Raw genomic sequence first — 21,308 nt, forward strand, 5'->3', positions numbered from 1 at the left:
TCTTTGGTATAACCTGCAGCACCTAGAGACTATTTCATTTTCATCCACAGTGTCCAAAAGTTATTAGAGTACACAGTAAAAATAAATTCAATATGTTCTTCTTGATTGTATTAGAAGAAATTAAAAGGCCCTCCTACTCTAGTACTTTCTAGACATTTTCATCCTGGTATCTGATCACCTTTGTGGATTTAAACAATATTAACATGTTCATTATAGACAAAGGTGAGGGTAACAGACAAATCAGAGGAAGCTTGAAGCAGTTAGTGCCAAGAGCATTAGCAGAATTATTACAGATACAGAGCATACTTTTCAAATAGCTATTGACCATTTATATTTCTTATATCAATTATCTCTTCATAGAACATGTATTCTTATAAAGAGTTTTATTATTTTTCTTGATTCATAGAAATCCTATTTCTTCTCAACTAAACTAATATTTCTCTAAACTAACATTCTTTCCAAAAGCTAACTCCAAATAGATGCTATTAACTATGTTAGTTTGGGCATTTACCTTTTAACTCAGCTTTTCCGTAGTAAAATGAATATGATTATAGTCATGGTTATGAAACAATGATTAAAAATGCTTATCAGGGGCCTGGGTGGCTCAGTCAGTTAAGCCTTTGGCTTAACTCAGTCAGAATGCCTTTGGCTCAGGTCATGATCTCGGAGTCATGTCCTGCATCAGGCTCCCAGCTCCATGGGGAGTCTGCTTCTCCCTCTGACTTTCTCCCCTCTCATGCTCTCTCTAACTCACTCTCTCTCTCAAATAAATAAATAAAACCTTTTTAAAAATGTTTATAATAGCACTGAGTTATATAAAAAAGGAAAAAAAATACTGTAGAGCTGCTTTCTAACTTTGATAGAGAACTATGAACACCAGTCATCAAGTATTAAAAGTGGTTGCTGGAAATGACTGAACCATTACAGCAAAGCCCTTCTGATCTACAAATTTTTAAAAGATGGCAGAAGCAGATGGCAAAAAAAGAAGGAAAAATGAAACAAGGAAGAAGAGAGAAAAGCAAAGGAAGAGAGAGAGAATATGAATCTATTTTCTAGCCTGATAGGATTGTTAAATTTTTAAAGTAATTAATTTAAATGGTAAAAATGACAAGTTTAAAGGCAAACTTAAAGTTTCTTTTAACTTATTTGATAAAATAACTTATTTGATAAAAAATCTCATTAATTTGTATTTGCCATTTACTCTGTTATTGCAAAGAAAGTCTTCTGCCAAAGATTTCTGGAACATCTTCCAAAAATCATGAATTCTCAGGCTGAAGCAAATAAGATTGAATGGAAATGACTTTCAATGGATATGTGGGAAAGGAAGGAATTTGCCTACCTCTGAAACTCTCATTTGTAACACACACAAAAATATTTTCCTCTAGTAGCTTGATGCATAGTATCTCTCCCAGAGTTAATTACAGACTTTGGATCATTTTAGTTCATGTACAGATTTCCAGATTTTAGTTTCTCAGAAGCCATCTTGTCTGGAATTAGAAACCTAATACCACATTGTATATTCAATGGTTTATACCAAGTCTGGCAGAATGGCTTTCAAACACAGTTTAGAGTTTGATATTCAAACTAAACTTCAGGTTTCACTATGGCTGAGGTATACTTCAGGCTGTAAGTAATTTCTCACAGGTTAGGTAAGCTTTGAATTTCATGAATAGAGAACAATTTCTTCTTGTTGTTCGTGATTTAATCCTTTCTTTATCCCTGGAACATTTATTCTTTAATAATTTTTAACTATCTTCTTTTTGATAGGTTATCTGCTTTGTACTCAGCTAAATATGTTCATTAGTGAATAAGTTCTATCATTTTGGCAAAAATAGTATTAATATCTCATTTTAAAAACTGATTGATTCATCCATTTATTCATTAAAAAATTGCCCTTCAATAATGTTGAACATTGTTTCAGTTTTTCAAATTTATAAATAGAAACTATTTTTCTAACATACAGACCTGACACAACAAAATGTCATTTTAAAAAATGTTATTTAGGGTGCCTGGGTGGCTCAGTGGGTTAAGCCACTGCCTTCGGCTCAGGTCATGATCTCAGGGTCCTGGGATCGAGTCCCGCATCAGGCTCTCTGCTCAGCAGGGAGCCTGCTTCCTCCTCTCTCTCTCTCTGCCTGCCTGTCTGCCTACTTGTGATCTCTGTATGTCAAATTAAATAAATAAAATCTTAAAAAAAAAAGAAAAAATGTTATTTACCTAGGTCTATAGCATTGAAGTGATTATAATTCTAAAAAAAAAAAAATTTACTTTAAAGTAATTTCTACACTCACTGTGAGGCTTGAACTTACAACTCCAAGATCAAGAGTTGCATACTCTACTGACTAATTGAGCCACACACCCCAAATTGACCATAATTCTTGATTTATAACACAGCCTAACAATTTTTGCAAGCACATTTTTGTGTTTACTTGCTTGTTTATTTAATGGTAAAATTATACTGATGAAAACATGATCTAAAAATACAAGATCTAAAGAATTGTTCATAACATACAACTGCTTATGTGCTCATCTTTATGCTGACTTTTCATCTCCCTTTACTTGAGGTTATTTACATCTTACAACTTCTCTTTCTGTACATAGTTTTAACCACTTGTATGAGTTCCTGCAATGTATACTGTTATTTTTCTATTGCTTTTCATTTTATAAAAATTGTGCTGAGTGGATCCATTTTGGACTTTACTTTCACTATTATGTCTAAGATACAGCTATATCATTTTATAATTATAATTTATTATGGTTCTGACTAATATTCAATTGTATTACTTATGGGGATTATTACACTTCTTTTTCTGTACATTCATAAGACTTTATCTTGGGTTATGGAAATGGGAATGAAATTGATGAACCACAGAATTCGTGAACATTGAACTTTACAAGATAAGGCCAACATTTTTCTAGACTGATTATATTAGTATACACTTCCATCAGCAATGTATAAGAAATCTTGATTCACAAACTGTTTATTCAGAAAATCTGATCTCCTGTCTTTTCTTCAGATAAATTTAGAACAAACTAGACGAAATGGAAGAAGTAAACCAGTCTGTGGTGTCTGAATTTATTATTTGGGGGCTTTGTAGTTCATGGGAGCTCCAGGCCTTCCTTCTAGCGATATTTTCTTCACTTTATTTGATCATTATCTTAGGTAACATCTTCATTATGCTCCTAATTATTGTTGACTTTCATCTCCACTCCCCATTGTATTTCCTGTTAGCCAATCTTTCCATTCATTGACTTCTGTCTTTCCTCAGTCACTACCCCTAAAATGATCACAGACTTTCTCAAGGAAAACAAGATAATCTCCTTTGAAGGCTGCATGTGTCAGATTTTCTTTGGACATTTCTTTGGAGGGGGTGAGATGGTGCTCCTTGTGTCAATGGCCTATGACCATCATGTAGCCATCTGTAAGCCACTTCATTACTCCAGCATCATGAACAGGCAAATGTGCATTGGGTTAGTGATGACATCACGGATCGTTGGGTTTGCGCATTCAATAAGCCAGCTAGCTATGATTATAAAACTGCCCTTCTGTAGACTGAGGGAACTGGATAGCTTTTTCTGTGATATTCCATTGTTGATCAAGCTAGCCTGCACAGACACCTCTATTCTAGAAATGTGGAAAAATGCTGACAGTGGGGTTCTGGCAACCATCTGCTTCATTGTGTTGTTAATCTCTTACTCTTATATTCTGTTTACCATCTGCCTTCACTCTAAGGATGGGGCATCCAAGGTTCTCTCTACCTGTGCTGCCCACATCACAGTGGTAGTGTTATTCTTTGGGCCTTGCATCTTTATCTACCTGTGGCCACTCGGCATCACCTGGATGGACAAGTTTCTTGCTGTATTTTATGCAGAGATCACACCTCTCCTAAATCCAGCTATTTATACTCTAAGGAACAAAGAAATTAAAAATGCCATTAAGAGACTATGATGTTAGCATATGGATTTCAGTATTTTGGGGTCTCACGGTATCAGAATCTCTAAATTACCCATGCCTTTCCTGTTGCTTGGGACTGGGAAGCATTCCCCCATTCACATATGGAAATCATGTGTATCTCCAGATAAAAGTTTTATGACAATTCTATCATATTCCATAATCATTTGTTGATCACGGAATGCAAAATGATTTCCTGTCTGGAAAATGTGGAAAGTCTCTATGACTGATTTTGGTTGTGCTCAAAAATGACTTAAAATTAATAACAAGTTAATGTTACTTACTAGTATTTGTGCTGCTATTCAACAACTTAAAATTTTCTATTATGCTAAGCATTTCTTTGAGCAAAGCATTTCGCATAGATCTTTAAATTTTGGTCAATAGGTCAGTGCACTGAATATTGCTCTTTGTATTTATTAAGGGATAAATAGTCTCTCAGTTGACATTTAGCTACCTTATTTGGAAAGACAGCTGTAAAGGTAATAATTAAGTATTTCTTTTCATACTCAGAAAAGCAATGCATCATAATTATAATCTGATGAGAGTGTTGCCCCCTCAACATAATATTTTAGCTATTTGTGTAATTATTATCAGAAGATGTGCTAAATTAAATACAGAGATGGATATACTAACAACCTTTGGGAATTTTGCTTCTTCTCTTTTTATTTGTAAATGGGTTAAAAAGTTCATGATCTATATCAGATAAAAACAGGGAAAAGTGTTATGAAAGTGAGGCCCAAAAGTCTGATTTTGGAATAAATTATCCATTTAATTCATTTCAGTGTTCAGATAGCTTGTAAGCAACTGGGCTATATAATAAGTTTGTGCATTGTTCATTCCTACATATAACATAACTGAAGAGGGATGGGAGCAGAAGAATGTTCACCTTTAACCCAGAAGGCTGATCTGTAGCCTATATAGCTCCAATAAGAATCAAATACGTGCTAGTTGCTCCATTCTTATAGGGTCTCACGACTGCCTGTACATCTCACTGATAGTTAAAATTGAGCTGAATGATAAGCACCATAGAAATCTCGCACAAGTAGTTTATGAGTAGAAATTCAAAGAAAACATTTGTGATTTAACACTCCTTGTGTGTCCCTCTCCCTCAGGCACCAAGCATATAACAATCAGCTTCAGACAGCAAAAGTTCAGCCCTTTCTGCCCATGGGTCCTGTCCCCATGCTATAATAAAAGCAACTTTTTGCACCAAAAACATACCAAGTATTCTTTCTCAACCATTCCCTCGAGGCCCCATATCAATAACTTAAGAATTCTTCCTACTGTATGCCACAAAAAGGTATGCAAATTTACATCTTTTTATCTGAAATCCACGGACCCAGATACACTTCAAATTTCATATTTTTTAAATGATGTATTAAGCAGAAATTTTATTTCCAAACTCATCAAAGATTATTATAAACAAAAAGGTTCCTTTTAAAATTGTCACAAGTTAAACCAAAGGCACCTCATCAAAGTAAAACACTTGTGACTTAAGAATTCCTTTAGGTTGTCATGTTTTCACATTATTTTGTGTTTAATTATTTGCATGTTCTGATGATCACATTAAAACACTTTTTTTAAGACATGAAATAATGTAGTATTTTTTTTTTTAAAGTATAACCACAAGGGTAAAGTAGAGGAACTTAAGAAGACATAGACTAAGTCCGGTTTGTACACAGGATAAAGTAATCTAAACACAACATGAATCTTTCCAAACACGTTTGCTAAGACACAGCTCCCATGTTTAGTGATACAAATTAAACAATCTTCTTATTTAGAAAAATCAAGATATCATTTGATTAATAAAGCTTATTCTTCTCACAGTTTTATACTTGCTTGTCTTCATTTAAAAACTGTAAATTCATGAAGAAAGAACAAGTTCTGTTAGGTTATAAAAATCTTAGGAGCAACAAATTACAAATATTCAACTTTTGAATCAGCAAAGTTGTTTCCTTACCCAAATGGAAACATCCAGTAAATAAAACATATATAATATTCCAGGTACAGGAACAATAGTAAATCCCTTAAGACAGAGGTACATTTCATGGTATTTTTTTTTTTTTTTTCTTAAAGAGTCTCATGACTGCCTGTAGGCACTTGAATTCATGTAGGACTTGAACTTGGGACCTGAGCTGAGACCTAGAGTTAAACACTTAACCGACTGAGCCACCCAAATGCTTCTCACATTTGCTGGTCTTAAATATAAAAATACTTTACCAAAAGAAACAGCCCATTATTATTTAAAGTGTACTCTTTCATCTAGTTTCCTTATCTGAGTAGAAACTCATCAATTTCAGTAGAATGTTGACACAGGACCAAAGCCACAGGAAAGGTCTGAAATATATGAAGATCTTTTGGCTGGAGAATAGTGTTTTCTTGAGACTTCTAGGCAGTCATTCATTGTTTTGCACTGAAAAGCATTCTTCAGCAGTCTCTTCCCTACTGTCCTAAGAATAATACACAGGATCTGGGCCCCGAAGATGCTGCTTCTAGCTGGAGCACCTACCAGCAGGCCATCCTTGCAGGCATTTTGCATGCAATATCACTAAACCTCTGAAGACTCTGGGAGCCTGGGAGACCTTGAGCCTCCCCACACTGGCCTCCAGCAGTTGCTGCTCCAGCCAGTGTGCAAGCGAACATGTTCACTCCCAAGATAAGCAGTGGCAACAGGTTCCCCGGGGCCAAAGAGCCAGTAAAGGTAACATGGTCTTGTGTACTTTGAAACATCCCAAAATAGAGTCTGAAACACAAACCCTTATATAAAATAACTATTTCTGTGAGTGTGTGTGTGTGTGTGTGTGTGTGTACACACATATACATTCTGAGGGTTTTTTTGTATTTTATATCTCTGTACATCAGTTTGGATATTATCTATTTACTGACTTGTCTTTGAATTCACAGATTCTTCTGTGTTCACTGTTTTTAAGCCTCTTACTTACATTCATAACTTTACGTTGCTTTTTCAGTTCTAAAATATCATTTGATTCTTAGATATTCCATTTCTCTGTTAAATTTTTTTAACTTCCATTTTTTTCAACTGTTCTAGCACTTTTTAAAAATATGTCATTTTATACTCTACTAATTTCAGCAATTGAGCCCTCTGTGCTCTTCTTTTAAACTATTTTCCTCTTAAAAATTATGAAGTATATATATCCCTGGTTCTTTGCATGTTCCTATTTTATGTGTTTTAGGCACTGTATATAAAAAGTCATATAGGTTTGACTTAATATATTCCTCCAGAAACTATTTACTCTTTCTTCAATGGGGCATAAAAGGGTATAGTGTAATCACATTAATCCAATCAAGTACTGAGCAGATTTGAATGGATTGTAGTTTTTATAAGACTCAGTATACTTCGGGTTTATACCTGTTCCTTGGATATATCTTTTCCAAATTTTAATTATGATTCTAATGGATCTCTTGCTTCTCAGTCTGAAATATTTTAGGTGGTTTAGTTAGGCCCTTCAGAAATTTTTTTAAGGTTTTTTCTTTATTTTTAAATAATGTTTACACCCAAACGTGGAGCTCAAACTCAGAATCCTGAGATCCAAGAGTTGCAAGCTCTGCAACTTAGCCAGCCAGGTCCCCTGCCCTTCAGAATTTTTGAGCTTAGAACTTTAGCCTTCTCCATTTTCCTGCTAGCATCAAAAGTATGGCAGATTCCTCACTCAGAAATCTGGTTTTATGTTTATCCTTTTCAATTTAATCTATCCAGTAAGAATCCATTACAAACATAAATATTAAGCAACAAAGTAATAATGAACAGGAAAAATGTGAAATATTACTGAATGTATAACCAGAAACAACTGCAAATACTCAGGATATAGAGTCCTTTCACAGTCTAGCAGTGAATTTGGCTTGATCTTCTTTTTATCAAACCAAAATATAAATTAAATTAGTTTCACAATTTCTACAGATTCTACACACACATGCACACACATATATACTTAAGACCCATAGCCTGAACAAGAAAAGAGTTATACAAGACTAGCTACTAGAGAAAAATTGTCAACAAATAATTTGGACAGAGTAATGGTTCAATAATACCAGCCATATATCTATTTAATAGTATCAAATATCTACTTGGCAGTTAAAGAATATCTGCTGATTGAGTCATAGACATTAAGTCAAAAGTTAAAAAATTATGAAATAAGATATATATAAGTATGTATAAGTATAATATATTTAAAATAAAGATATATATGTGTGTGTGTGTGTGTGTGTGTATACACACATATATATATTCCCCTGCCCCAGGCCAAGCGGAGATGGCTTGAGTTCATAGAATTGAGGCAGCCAGAGGTAAGTGTAATAGCCACAGGCCAAATACATGAAACATGCTATCTCTGAGGCTCTCCATCTTGTTTTTCCACCTACATATCTCAGTCTTCATTACTTCTGTCTACCTCACATCTCCCTCTTTGTTCCTTTTTCTCCAGGATTTAAATCCTCTCTCATATATTTTTTGTCTTTCAGTAAAAAAACAGAACTGAATTATTCATATCCTAGGTTTAAATGGAAGGAAAGCTATATATTTCATAGTTCCATCAAAAGTTTTAGTATATTAGCTCGAAATAGATCAGTTTGAATCCAGATAGTCTAATTAATATCTGAGGTCATACTTTCAACAGATTCTAAGTTGGTAATCTGTGCTTTTTCAAATTCCTGTAAACTTTTTTTGGGGCTTCAATTCAGTTGTCACACAATCTATTAGATTTAACCTGATAGTTCCACATACCCTCATAATTACAGATCTATTCTGAATATAATAAAATGGGGGCTTTAGGAAAAAACAGCTCCAAATTTTGTATAAGTATTTAAGCATTTGTATTACTTGAAGTTACTTGAAAATGCAAAGAGTAACTTGTTCTCCTGAGAGTTGTTTAGGAAATCATTCTCAGACTCAGGAGTTGACTACGCAGTCTTTTCAGTGCCATCTTCATGTCCTTGTTCCTCAGTGTGTAGATAAGAGGATTCAGAATGGGTGTAATCATAAAGTCCAAAATGGCAAGAAATTTATCCACTGACACAGTGGGAAATGGCCACACATAAACAAAGATGCATGGTCCAAAGAACAAAATCACCACGGTGATGTGAGCTGACAGAGTAGAAAAGGCCTTAGACAAACCACCTGAGGAATGTTTCCATACAGTGACCAAGATGAAGATATAGGAGATAAGCAATAAGACAAAGGTGCCCATGGAAATAAACCCACTGTTGGCAGTAACTATGAATTCCATTCTGTAGGTGTCAGTGCAGGCAAGTTTGATAAACCAAGGAAGGTCACAGTAAAAGCTATCTATCTCATTAGGACCACAAAAAGGCAAATGGACAACAAAAGCCAACTGGGCCATTGAATGTATGAGGCCAATAGCCCAAGCACCAAACAGAAGCAAAATGCACATCTGTGGGCTCATGATTTTCAGGTAGTGGAGGGGCTTACATATGGCCACATATCTGTCCATGGCCATAACGACCAGCATCACCATCTCTGATCCACCCAGGACATGAAGAGCAAATATCTGGATGACACATCCCTGAAAGGATATGGTTTTGTGCCCAGAGTACAGGTCATGAATCATCTTAGGAACCGTTAAGGTAGAAAAACACAAATCAATGAATGAGAGATTAGCTAAAAGGAAGTACATAGGGGACCGTAAATGAGGGTCAAAGGTCACTACAAACACAACAAGGAAATTTCCCAGAACAATTGTTACATAAAACACTGTAGAGAAGGCAAGGAGAAAATGCTGTACTGGTCTAGAGGTAGAAAGTCCCAGCAACACAAATTCAGACACTGAAGAGTAATTTGATTTATTCATTGACTTTGTGTTACCTAAAAGGGTCAAATAAAAATAATTATAAAGGGATGCATGAGAGCTACTGAAAGAAACAGAAGTCACTGGGTTTCAAATTCTGACATTAAAGAAAAAACTTCACTCTTGTCACAAAACTCCTTTGAAAAAGTCATAGAAAATTTATTCATTTAACAAATGTTCATTCAGCAGCTACCATGAAGATCTATGTACCTGGTACTGTGCCACATTCTGGGGCATAATATTCTACAAAGCAAAATGGGGTCCCTCATGTCAAGCAGGAGCCTGCATCAAGCAGTGACAGAAGCAGATCAGGTACTACAGCTAGAAAATATCACCGTGACACATGTCAGCTGACACCGCAGAACTGATAATGAGTAGAACCAGAGGAGGTCTGCAAAACAAACTGATTAAGTCCCTTTAAAAAGGGAAGGATTTTGGCAGTTAACTGTCAAACTCTCCAGACCTGACCCCTCTATGTCTGACCACTTAGAAAAAGCAACTGCCGTGGAAAGCTCTGCCCGACTGATCTCTGAACAGAACTGAAATCCTTCACTGCTTGAACTTAAGCACTAAGTGGCCGGAGCTGACCCAGACGAGATGGAGGTCTTATCTCAAATGTGCAACCCCAGACTGACTTTGTGTTTGGTTTGTTAACTTCCTACACCCTTCTGTTATCTTGTTTGTAGTGTGGCCGATTTTCTGTCCTGCTCTGTGTTGCTGTGTAAGAAGCCAAGTTTAATCACATGGTGTTGTCATTGAGTTTGGAATCCTGAACCTGCTTTATAATTGTGATTTAACTTTGCTTTATGACTGAATAAAGTTGACGCTGTGGAAGGATACAACTCATGTGTGTGCCTTCATAGTATGCTCATGACAAATATATACCCTGTCTTTATGTAGTTTGTAGTCTAGTTGTGAAGCTCGGCATTAAACAATCACATAACCAAATGATTATAATTTATAATATAAAGATTTCTTATACATTGCTGATGGAAGTGTATACTAATATAAATTAGTGTACATATGTGTATTTCATCATTTTTAAATAATAGCTAAAATATGGAAGCAACCCAAGTATCCATCCATAGATAAAGAGATAAAGAAAATGTGGTGTTATGTGTGAGAGAGTGTGTGTGTGTGTGTGTGTGTGTGTGTGTGTGTAATGGAAAATTATATATATTCCATTAAAAAGCCATTAAAAAGAATGAGGTTTTGCCATTTGCAGCAACATGGATGGAACTAGAAGATATACTGCTAAGTGAAACAAGTCAGTCAGAGAAATTAAGAATTTAAGAAACAAAACAAAAAAAAAAAGAGAGAAACATAAAAATAGACTCATTGCCACAGGAAAGTTGTGGGGAGGGCAGTGGGGAGAAATGAGGAAGGAGATTAAGAGTACATTTATGATGAGCCCTGAATAATGTACAAAATTGCTGAATCATTATATTGTATACCTGAAACTAATAAACACTTTTAAAATTTAAAAATTTTAGAATTAGAAAATAATAAAAGTGAAAATTAAAAATGTACAGCATCTTAAAAGGAAAAAGCACAACACAAACACTGAAAAAATGACTTAAAACTTTACTAATAAGTGATCAACTCCTTTCTCACCAAAAATCAAAACTATCAATATAGCAAAAGTTCTCAGCAAAGGGTCCATCTTGAGGTGCAACCTTTATATATTTATATTTTTAATACTTTCTTTTTCTGAAGATATGTGTGTATGTGTGTGTGTGTGAGAGAGATAATAGATACATTTTTTTAATTAATTTCTTTTCAGCGTAACAGAATTCATTGTTTATGCACCACACCCAGTGCTCCATGCAATCCGTGCCCTCCGTAGTACCCACCACCTGGTTTTCTCAGCCTCCCACCCCCCACCCCTACAAAACCCTCAGATTGATTTTCAGAGTCCATAGTCTCTCATGGTTCATCTCCCCTTCCGGTTTCCCTCAACTCCCTTCTCTTCTCCATCTCCTTATGTCCTCCATGTTATTTGTTATGCTCCACAAATAAGTGATACATTTTTGATTGATTAAGGAGGGAGATGATTTTTATAAGAGAGGAAAAGGGGGGTTTCCTGGGTGGCTTAGTTGTTTAAGCATCTGACTAATTTCAGATCATGTCATTATCTCAGGGTTGTGGGATTGAGCCCTGTGCTGGCTCTGCACTGGGCATGAAAGCTATTTAAGATTCTCTCTTCAGGCACCTCAGTGACTCAGTAGGTTAAGTGTCTTCCTTGGGCTCAGGTCATGACCTAGAAGTCCCAGGATCCAGTCCCACATACGGCACCCCACTCAGCGGAGGGCCTGCTTCTCATACTACCCCTCACCCCACTTGTGCTCTCTTTCAAATAAATAAATAAAATCTTAAATTAAAAAAAAAAAACTCTCTCTCCCTCTGCCCTTTCTCCCCATCCCCAGGTGCTCTCTCACTTTCTCTCAAAAAAAGACTGAGAGAGAGAGAAAAGGGAGGAACTGACAAAGATGAAAAACAAAAAGGAGAAAAGAGAAATAGAAGTAATCAATTGAGAGAGTAAAAGAAAAGAGAGGTGTCTGTGGGAGTCCTCTGACTTTGGTCAGAGTTCTGCTTAAACTCCTTCCGTGACTTTTATTCCTCCACAAAAGTTTGGACTCTTTCATATAGGTGATCTGTTCTCTGTTTATCCCCAGCCTTGCATCTTGATTCTCCACTATTCCCAATAAATAGTCTCCAATTTTCTTGGACTATGAATGACCTTGTTTTGGTTGACATTAGTTTGCTTGCTTCCTATGTTCAGCTGACTGCTTTTCACAAGTACAATTCATGTAACACCTGCTCAAGGACAGCTTCCTTTCTTTCAGCTGCAACTAACCCTTGTTCCTTTATGCTCTCATGCTGTGCAAGCATAATGTTTATGATACCACTTTCACTGTCCTGTATATCATTCCTACAACATCTATGAGTTCCATAAAGAGATACAGTATCTTATTTACAAATTCTGGCCCATAGTAAGTGTTCAACAAATGTTTGTGTATATGTAAATAAATGGATGAACAGGTGACTGATCAGATAATAATAGTTTATTATTATATATTATCTTATATTTTTGATCCTGTCCATAAAATGGCTAGTTTCATGGTCAATGAATGTAATTAAGCATTTGGAAGGGTGAATTAATCCTTCACAACCTGCCTGTAACTTTATCACCAGCCAAGAGAGTGAATCCATCAAATTTAAAGGGGAGGTGCATTCAAAGACTACTGTGAATCAGAATTGATTTCTGAAGCATATACATCTATCTTATTTTAATTTTAATAAAAAATAACTGATAGGAGAGGCTCAGCTAACACTGTTTCCCACAAAATAACATGCAGCAGTAAGTCAGAAAATATAAAGTGACCTAAGAAATGTGCAGTCTTGTTGAAACCTACCATACTAAAGAGGCTGCCCTCAGGGTCTGCTGTCTAAATCCATGTCTTTGAGAGTTTGGGACATATAGGCAGCAAGATTCGGTCCTGGACTCTGGCACTGATATTCCCCCCATGTATCCCAGTGTCCAGGTGAGTTCTACGTTATTATTTATTGGCTAAATGTCTGTCTAAATATTTATGCCCTAACTTTTTTCTCAGGAAGCACTCTACATTATGTTTCAGGTTTCTCCACAACTTTAATTCCTATCTTTCCATTAATCTCTGAATCCTGCCAGTTCAGGGAATTTCCCAGACCTCACATGCTAAAGCACTCCTCACTGCAGCTCAGAGCTACATTACTTGCTTCTAATGAAGCTTTTGATTATTATTAAAAGAAGCAGGGAGTAGAAACAACAGCAGAAGAAGCAGCTATGGGTGTTGGTGGCAATGCACAAGCAATAACCTGGTGATATCCCTGTCATCATCAACATACTAAATATTTTCCTTCATCTTTTAAACTCTAACCTGAACTGTGCATTTGTTTTCTATGTCCTTCTATTGACACCTATAATTACTTCAGTGCATACTTCTCTTGTAAGTTATTTATATTGTTAGCTATTTTTGGCATGTGAAAATTTATTTTCCCCAATAAAAAGTGAAATATTCAAAAGTAAATAGAAAATTATCTCTAACCAATTGTTTCAAACTGTTCATTTTTTTAAAATAATCTTGATTAGTTCAAAAAGATCAAATGTTTATGAGGATATATACAGACTTTCATCTCCTAATTCCTTGAATGAGTCTTCCCTTTATTACTTCATTATTTTTTTATTTTTTAAAAGATTTTATTTATATATTTGGCAGATAGCACAAGTAGGCAGAGCAGCAGGCAAAGGGAGAAGCAGGCTCCCCACCTGAGCAGGGAGCTGATATGGGGCTCAATCCTAGGACCCTGGGATCATGATCTGAGCCGAAGGCAGCCATTTAACTGACTGAGTCACCCAGGCGCCCCTACTTCTTTATTTTTTAAATACAAGTTAGAAATAACTGAAACAAACAGGACATTTTTCAACTCTTCACTCTAATTTCTATTAGATTTTCTAAAGATATCTAAATTTCTTAAACTAATTTTGACATGCTTATAATAACTGATATTTGTGACATCTGACCAATTGAAATAGTCTTTTGAAAAATTATTTTTTAATGTCAGTTTACTTATTTATTTTATATTCCCCCACTTCCAGAAACTTTGAAATCATTATAGAATATATTCTTAGAAAATTTTTTTTTAAGATTTTATTTATTTATTTATTTGACAAGCAGAGATCACAAGGAGGCAGAGAGGAAGGCAGAGAGAGAGAGAGGGAAGCAGGCTCCCTGCTGAGCAGAGAACCCAATGCGGGACTCAATCCCAGGACCCTGAGATCATGACCTGAGCTGAAGGCAGTGGATTAACCCACTGAGCCACCCAGGTGCCCTTAGGAATTTTTATCTGATGACGGTATTTGTATATTTCTAGAAGTCTTTTTTTTAAAGAGATTCCCTATGAATACATTCCCTATCCCTGAAAAGTCTATGATCCCTGCAATAATATCCAAATATGTAGTTCATGCCCTTGAAGAAGTTACAAGCATGAAATGAATATTTCTCTAATGTCTGTCCAATGGGAAAAGAATCAAAGTTTGAAAATTCCATAGCAAATTTGCATACTGAATTTATATTTTTTTGACCAGTGGAAACCAAGTTTCTGTGTATCCCTCTCATGAATTCTGTGAGAACAAGGATTAAAGCATATTGCAAAGAAACACAAAGTAATCCTGGGCAGTGAGAAATCACTGAAAGTCTCATTTCTGTTTTCCCTGTGTCTTGCTAATGGACTCTTTTCACTGGTCCTGACTTGTGTCCTGTAAGATTCTGTGATCTACCAGACAAATTATGATGCCTTCTACAAACCAAGCCTTCTGTGAAAGTACAGATATTACTTTAATTATTTTAAATCCACTGATTTGTAAACTTCAAATGGCTTTCGTTACACTTGAATAATGAATCTTCTAAGGCACCACACTATATAACTCATCCAAAAAGTATATTTTTATCAAGAGAGACTCACGCACATAAAACATTTTTATTTCCAGAGGAGGGTTCTCTATACCTGACACGGCTGATAGAATATGACCATCTTCATTCCTCCCCCACTCCTACCTATACCTGCAACTCCACAAGCATGAAACCTAGAATACCTTTAGGTATTCTAGGGTCACACTTAGATGTCCTTATAGCTTCAAGGACAATGGAGTAGAAAATTCAGTACTCTATAAAATAAATTTGAATAAATAGAAATAACCAGTAGAATTTATCTGAGCCAAAAGTATGGGGCATGGAAAGAGAACAACAACTCTTTCTTAATGAGTATTCAAAAACCTTCAAGGCACAGTCCAAAGCAGTGTACCTAATAATCACTGTCCAAGTCATTCTAGCCCCTCCTGGAATATGCTATGACCCAGGCACACACACACAAAAATTCTTCTCATAAATCAGGGTATAATCTACCCATATATAACAACCCATGTAGCCAAAAGTTTTAATTTTCCTCTGCTAAAAGTTAGCACCTGGGAGGTATTCAAAAAATGTTTGTTGAACTAAAAAGGAGAGACAGTATCCTTATAATTCTGGAATTGCAGAAGACTATCAACTTTAATTTTATCTCACTTACCTGACCCAACAACAACAAAATGGAGACAAGAAAATGAAATTAAAAAGGACTATCTTCAGAAATGCCTGTATCATTTTAAAAATCTATCCTTGTGACATTTTGTAGTTATTACTGAGATATCACTAGAGTAAATTAGAGTTGTTCCAGCAAAAATGTCAGCTCTCTGTGACCAAACTATACTTTGGTGACCTAATAGTCCTCAGTTCATTCACCTCGGGAATTCTGCCTTAGAATCCCCATGGTCTGAAGAAAGATGGAATATAGGAGTTTATAGAGTAAAATTAAATTAAAGGAAAACAAATATTTGTGCAACCAAGCACATTTGGGGAATCCTTTAAAGGAGAATCACTATTTCCAGGCAGCAGGATGTTACAAAACACCTGTGAAACTAATCTCAGTGAACAGGAAATAGCTATTAATACATTTAGTAAGCACACTTTAAATTTCTATTGTGAAGCATATTAACAAAAAGGCTTAAGTGAGAAAGTCTGCACATGAATTCTCACTCTAATAAAGTTAAGTTTCAAGCAAAATAAGTTGACCAAGGTCACCCTGTTGATTTTATGTAACCAATATTCAAATCCAGATGTATCTGATTTCAGAGATCAAGAAATTAACCACTATACTATACTGTCTCCCTTTTATGTCATCCTTATAGCATATCAACAGGGGTTCATAAGTTAAGGTAGCTTAAAAAATAAGTTTAGGTATGTTTTAAATTTTGTGATCAATATGACAAATATCTCATCACATACTTCTGACTTGATAGATTGAAAATGAGAACTTACAACACATGATTCACTTAAGGTAGGTAGCAGAGAACTCACCTAATTCTGGGATTCTGCCCTAACACCAGACATAATAAATAGCTAGAATGTTGTTCAGAAATGTAAATAAGTAAAAAATTCAACCTCACACACCTTTAATCATGGGAATTTAATTTTAGAATAAGAATTACTTTCAAACACATGATTTCAGCTGAAATAAATATCCAAATTTAATTGTTGTCAATGAAATTGCTACTAGTCATTTTTTGTTTATTAATTATTACACCATGTTCTTCATAAAGTCTACTTTGCAGAGTATAAAAGTAGCTGAGAAATTTTATGCACTAATTATTTAAACATTCACAGGCACAGATAGGATATAAAGCTGAGTGTGATTTTTAAAATCATGTTTATACAAAGTAAATGACCAAGTGAGTAATTAATACAATAGAAATAGAAATAATGGTGAAGTTCTAGAATCTAGGTGAGGTTCGGTGGGCTGAGGTCCAGAGCCGGTGACCAAGAAAGAATTCTTGAGACATCTTTGGTGTAAAATGGTGGTTTATTAAAGCACAGGGACAGGATCCTTGGGCAAAAAGAGCTGCTGCCCAGGGTTAGGATAGATGGCTGCACCTTGCAGTTGGGGGAAGGTGAGGGGAAGGGAGGTTTCAACGGAGCTTTCATATGCTGAAGAGGGCCTACAAGGTGCTGGGATGCAGAGGCCTTGCTGCTTGAACAATGTAGTCCTTTGGCCAGCTAATAACATCAAGATAGTTGGGAGATTCCTGGTGGATGTCACAATCCTGCTATCAAGCATCTTTGTTAGTTAGACTTAGTTTCAGAAGAGATTTAACTATATTTACATTTCCTTCTACCTCAGCCTCCTTCAGTTTTGTTTGGGGGTGACATTAGGGCTTGAGGAACTGAGTTATTTGCCTCTGGAAATTGTGCTGTTGATTAGGTAACTTCTTTGTTTGTAGATCTCTAGGACATTTGTAAACCAAGGAAGACTCCTGTCTTGCAGGATTGTGATCTCTGCAAGTTAACTATTAGTTTCTCCTTTATGGCAGTCAGGGGTGCCTGAGGAATGTTACACATATTACTGAGGGGAGCGGGTGGAAAGGGGGTGCAAGGTGCCAGCTTTTGCTTTGTCCTCAGTCAGCCTCCTGCTCCCTCATCAATAATAATAGAAATTAGTTCCTGAAAATTGACTGAAATATGTTAAATATTTTTAATTTTTTAATTTTAAAATTTTAATTTTTTAAAAACAATATTTTATTTATTTATTTATTTGACAGAGAAAGAGCACAAGCAGGGGGAGACAGAGGGAGAGGGAGATGCAGGCTCCTACTGAGAAGGGCGCCAGATGCAAGACTCAATCCGAGGACCCTGAGATCATGACCTAAGCTGAAGGCAGACACTTAACCTTCTGAACCACCCAAGTGTTCAATCTGTTTGAAATTTTTAATTAATTAATTAAATAAATTATGAGAATGAAAGAACAGACTATGCATACATCAGTTTCCATGAAATTATTATTGTAGTTAGGGAGTGAGATTTCTGTCATCAGAAGAATTAGAGCAAAAATTAATAATCAGTTACTGACAGAATTGCCATAGAGTAAAATTATACTAGATTTTTTAATATTAGATAACTTCTAAAGTCTTTTCATACAAAAAGATTTATGAGTCATTAATATAACTTCTTTTTTTAAAAAACAATTTTAAAAATTATTTATTTATTCGCCAGAGAGAGAGAGCACAAGCAGGGAGAGTGGCCAGCAGAGGAAGAGGGAGAAGTAGGCTGCCTGCTGAGCACAGAGCCTGACATGGGGCTTGATCCCAAAACCCCAGGATCATGACCCAAACAGAAGGCAGATGCCCAACCAAATGAGCCACCCAGGTGTCCCAATATAGCTTCCTTTAATGACTAATTTGGAATATACATTTATGATAAAAACAGTAGTTGAAGAGTAATTTACTCTTTACTCATTACTGTTGAGCTACAAAAAATATATTTCAATAATCACCGATTTAAATATTTGTGAGATTAACTAAATGGAAGTCTTATAATCCACCCATTCAATACTACAAAAAGAAACAAACAAAAAAACAAACAAACTGGGGCGCCTGGGTGGCTCAGTGGGTTAAGCCCACTGATCTCAGGGTCCTGGGATCAAGGCCCGCATCGGGCTCTCTGCTCAGCAGGGAGCCTGCTTCCTCCTCTCTCTCTGCCTGCCTCTCTGCCTGCTTGTGATCTCTCTCTGTCAAATAAATAAATAAAATCTTTAAAAAAAAACAAACAAACAAACAAACAAACTGGAAAACCTGGTTGATAAACCAACTATTTGATGTCCATATTGTTTCATGATTTTTCCTTTAGTGCTCATGGTTCTTGGTCATACAGCTTTGAAGAATAAAGAGGTAGACCATGCAAAGAGTGATGGACAGCAAAGCAAAGTTTATTGGGTACAAAGCTCCCAAAGAGGGAGAGGACCCAAAAAGGTTGCCACTGGAGTTTCCAAGTCTAGGGTGTTTATGAGCTCTTTTGCAAAACTGTCTTAAGCAACCAGGGTGTGCTAATACATGCCAGTCAGGGTTTTGATTAGCAACTGTCTACCTATGGTTAATGCTCACGTGTTGATGGTCTTATCAAAGCTACAAAACAGGATGGTAGAGCTATTTTGTCTTAGCTGTCCTGACTCTATGTTTTCTTGTTGGAGACCCTGGCCCTGACCACCTAACTGTCCAACCGATTCCTAACAATATTAAACAGAGTTTTTGACTGAATGAATTAGTTAGTATTAAGTTGTGAAAGCAGCCCTAAACATAATGCTCCATGCACACTTATGCCTTTTAGAGTGAGAAATGTCAAAGGAATGCTTATAAATAAATTCAATTGATATGGAAATGGACAACATGGGTTCATTCTTTAAATCACTAATGTTTATTGACTATTTTCTGCTTGTTAACAACAAAATGTTTTTGCATGTTAACATCTCGTGCTGAATTTAGAATACTCTCTATGGAGGCTAAACTTGTGCTTTGATGATTCAAGGTCTTCATAATTTTGTGATTGTCCATTGAGCTGAAACTTTTCCTGTCTATTGACAGGGTAAATTTTATTGTCTATTGAGCTGAAAATATTCCTGAAATATCTATTGTAAAAGTGGCTTCCCTACATTATGTCCAGAATCCAACTGAGATGAAAATATGTTACTTTAAAATATATGTATTTTAAAGATGTATTTATTTATTTGAAGAGAGAGATTTATTTGAATGTGGGGGGTGGGTGCAGGGGGAGAGGGAGAGAGAGACTCTCAAGATGACTTCCCATTGAGCACAGCATGGAGCTGATGTGGGGCTCGACTTCAGGACCCTGAGATCATGACCTCAGCCAAAATCAAGAGTCAGATGCTTCACTAAGACTGAGACACCCAGGTGCCCCTACTTTAAAATATTTTTAAATATCTGTCTAGCTTATTCAATCAATATATACACATATGTGATAAAATAATTTCAAAAAATATGAAAGAGTGTTAAATTCCTCAGTTCTTCTCTAGTTTCCCAGAAGTAATCATTGTGGAATATGTTCTTTTGCATCCCTTGAAACATTTTCTATGTATATACACTACGTCCTTTTTTTAGATACAAAAGGAATCATACTATGTATATTGTGGAATTATTTTTATTTATTTATTTATTTATTTATTTATTTATTTATTTGGCAGCCAGAGATCGCAAGCAGGCAGAGAGGCAGGCAGAGAGAGAGGAAGGGAAGCAGGCTCCCTGCCAAACAGAGAGCCTGATGTGGGGCTCAATCCCAGGATGCTGGGTACATGACCTGAGCTGAAAGCAGAGGCTTTAACCCACTGCGCCACCCAGGTTTCCCTGTGAAATTATTTTTATGAAATTTTTCTAAGAACTAAGCCTGGTAAATTGGGAAACCAGGAAAGTAAGACATTAATATCTAAAATTCCTACAAAACATAACATGTTTGGAAGGGCCTTCAAATCAGGGTGGGAACTGTGCTATAGATATAAATGATATTTAAATGCAAAGCCTGCAGAAGAAAGATTAAAGCTTAAATGCACAGTATTCTAAGTAGCTAAATAGTAATAGAAGTAGAGGCATGAGAAAAAGACTGCTAATAATCCAGCTGTAAATTGAAAGACAAGATGTGAATTACCAAAAAAGGCAGAAAAAAAGTTACACTGTATCTCTCTTTTTCATAAGACTTTCAGACTTTATCTAGCCCCCATATTAAAGAACCACACTGTTTCACTGTTGGATTGGTAGTCTTCCCACACTTTTGAAATGTCTTGATTTTGGAGAAGAGCTGTGCTTATTTGGGGAAATGGTTTGTGTGTGTTTTCCTGGTATAATTGGTTTGCTTGATTTTCTTTTTAAATAATTTTAGAGTTACTTGTAATAAATACTTCCTCCAAATTAATTTTGCATTTCAAGTTCATTTTTGAAAATAAATATTAAATTATTTTAAAATTTCCTCTGTGCTTATGTTGATTTCTTCATCCTCAATTAAAATACTATGAAGTTATGCTTTCTTTATTTAAAGCTATTAGCTAATATTTCAATTACCATATTTTCTTCAAAGAAATTATTCTGGATTTACTCATTGATTTTACCGTGAATTTGGTTT

The 21,308-nt window shown here is 35.7% G+C and overlaps 2 protein-coding genes across 2 annotated transcripts; one reads left to right on the top strand and one right to left on the bottom strand.

Moving 5' to 3' along the window:
* The first annotated feature begins 3,042 nt into the window (after positions 1-3,042).
* Positions 3,043-3,949, top strand: LOC101675031 (olfactory receptor 4K3-like). The gene is given in 2 exon segments (XM_013050784.2): positions 3,043-3,243; positions 3,245-3,949. Coding segments are annotated over 2 exon segments (906 nt in total).
* A 4,889-nt stretch (positions 3,950-8,838) lies between these two features.
* Positions 8,839-9,777, bottom strand: LOC101675340 (olfactory receptor 4F6-like). Its single transcript, XM_004782096.3, has one exon. The coding sequence runs from the start codon at positions 9,775-9,777 to the stop codon at positions 8,839-8,841; it is 939 nt and encodes a 312-aa protein (XP_004782153.3).
* Between the last annotated feature and the right edge of the window lie 11,531 nt (positions 9,778-21,308).

This window comes from Mustela putorius, unplaced genomic scaffold (genome assembly GCF_011764305.1).
Source record: "Mustela putorius furo isolate JIRA1106 unplaced genomic scaffold, ASM1176430v1.1 tig00003896_pilon_pilon_pilon, whole genome shotgun sequence".
Taxonomy (NCBI): Eukaryota; Metazoa; Chordata; class Mammalia; order Carnivora; family Mustelidae; genus Mustela; species Mustela putorius.

Bases quoted from the DNA above. Each gene is read 5' to 3' on its own strand.
- LOC101675340 (XM_004782096.3), bottom strand. From the start codon at position 9,777: ATGAATAAATCAAATTACTCTTCAGTGTCTGAATTTGTGTTGCTGGGA.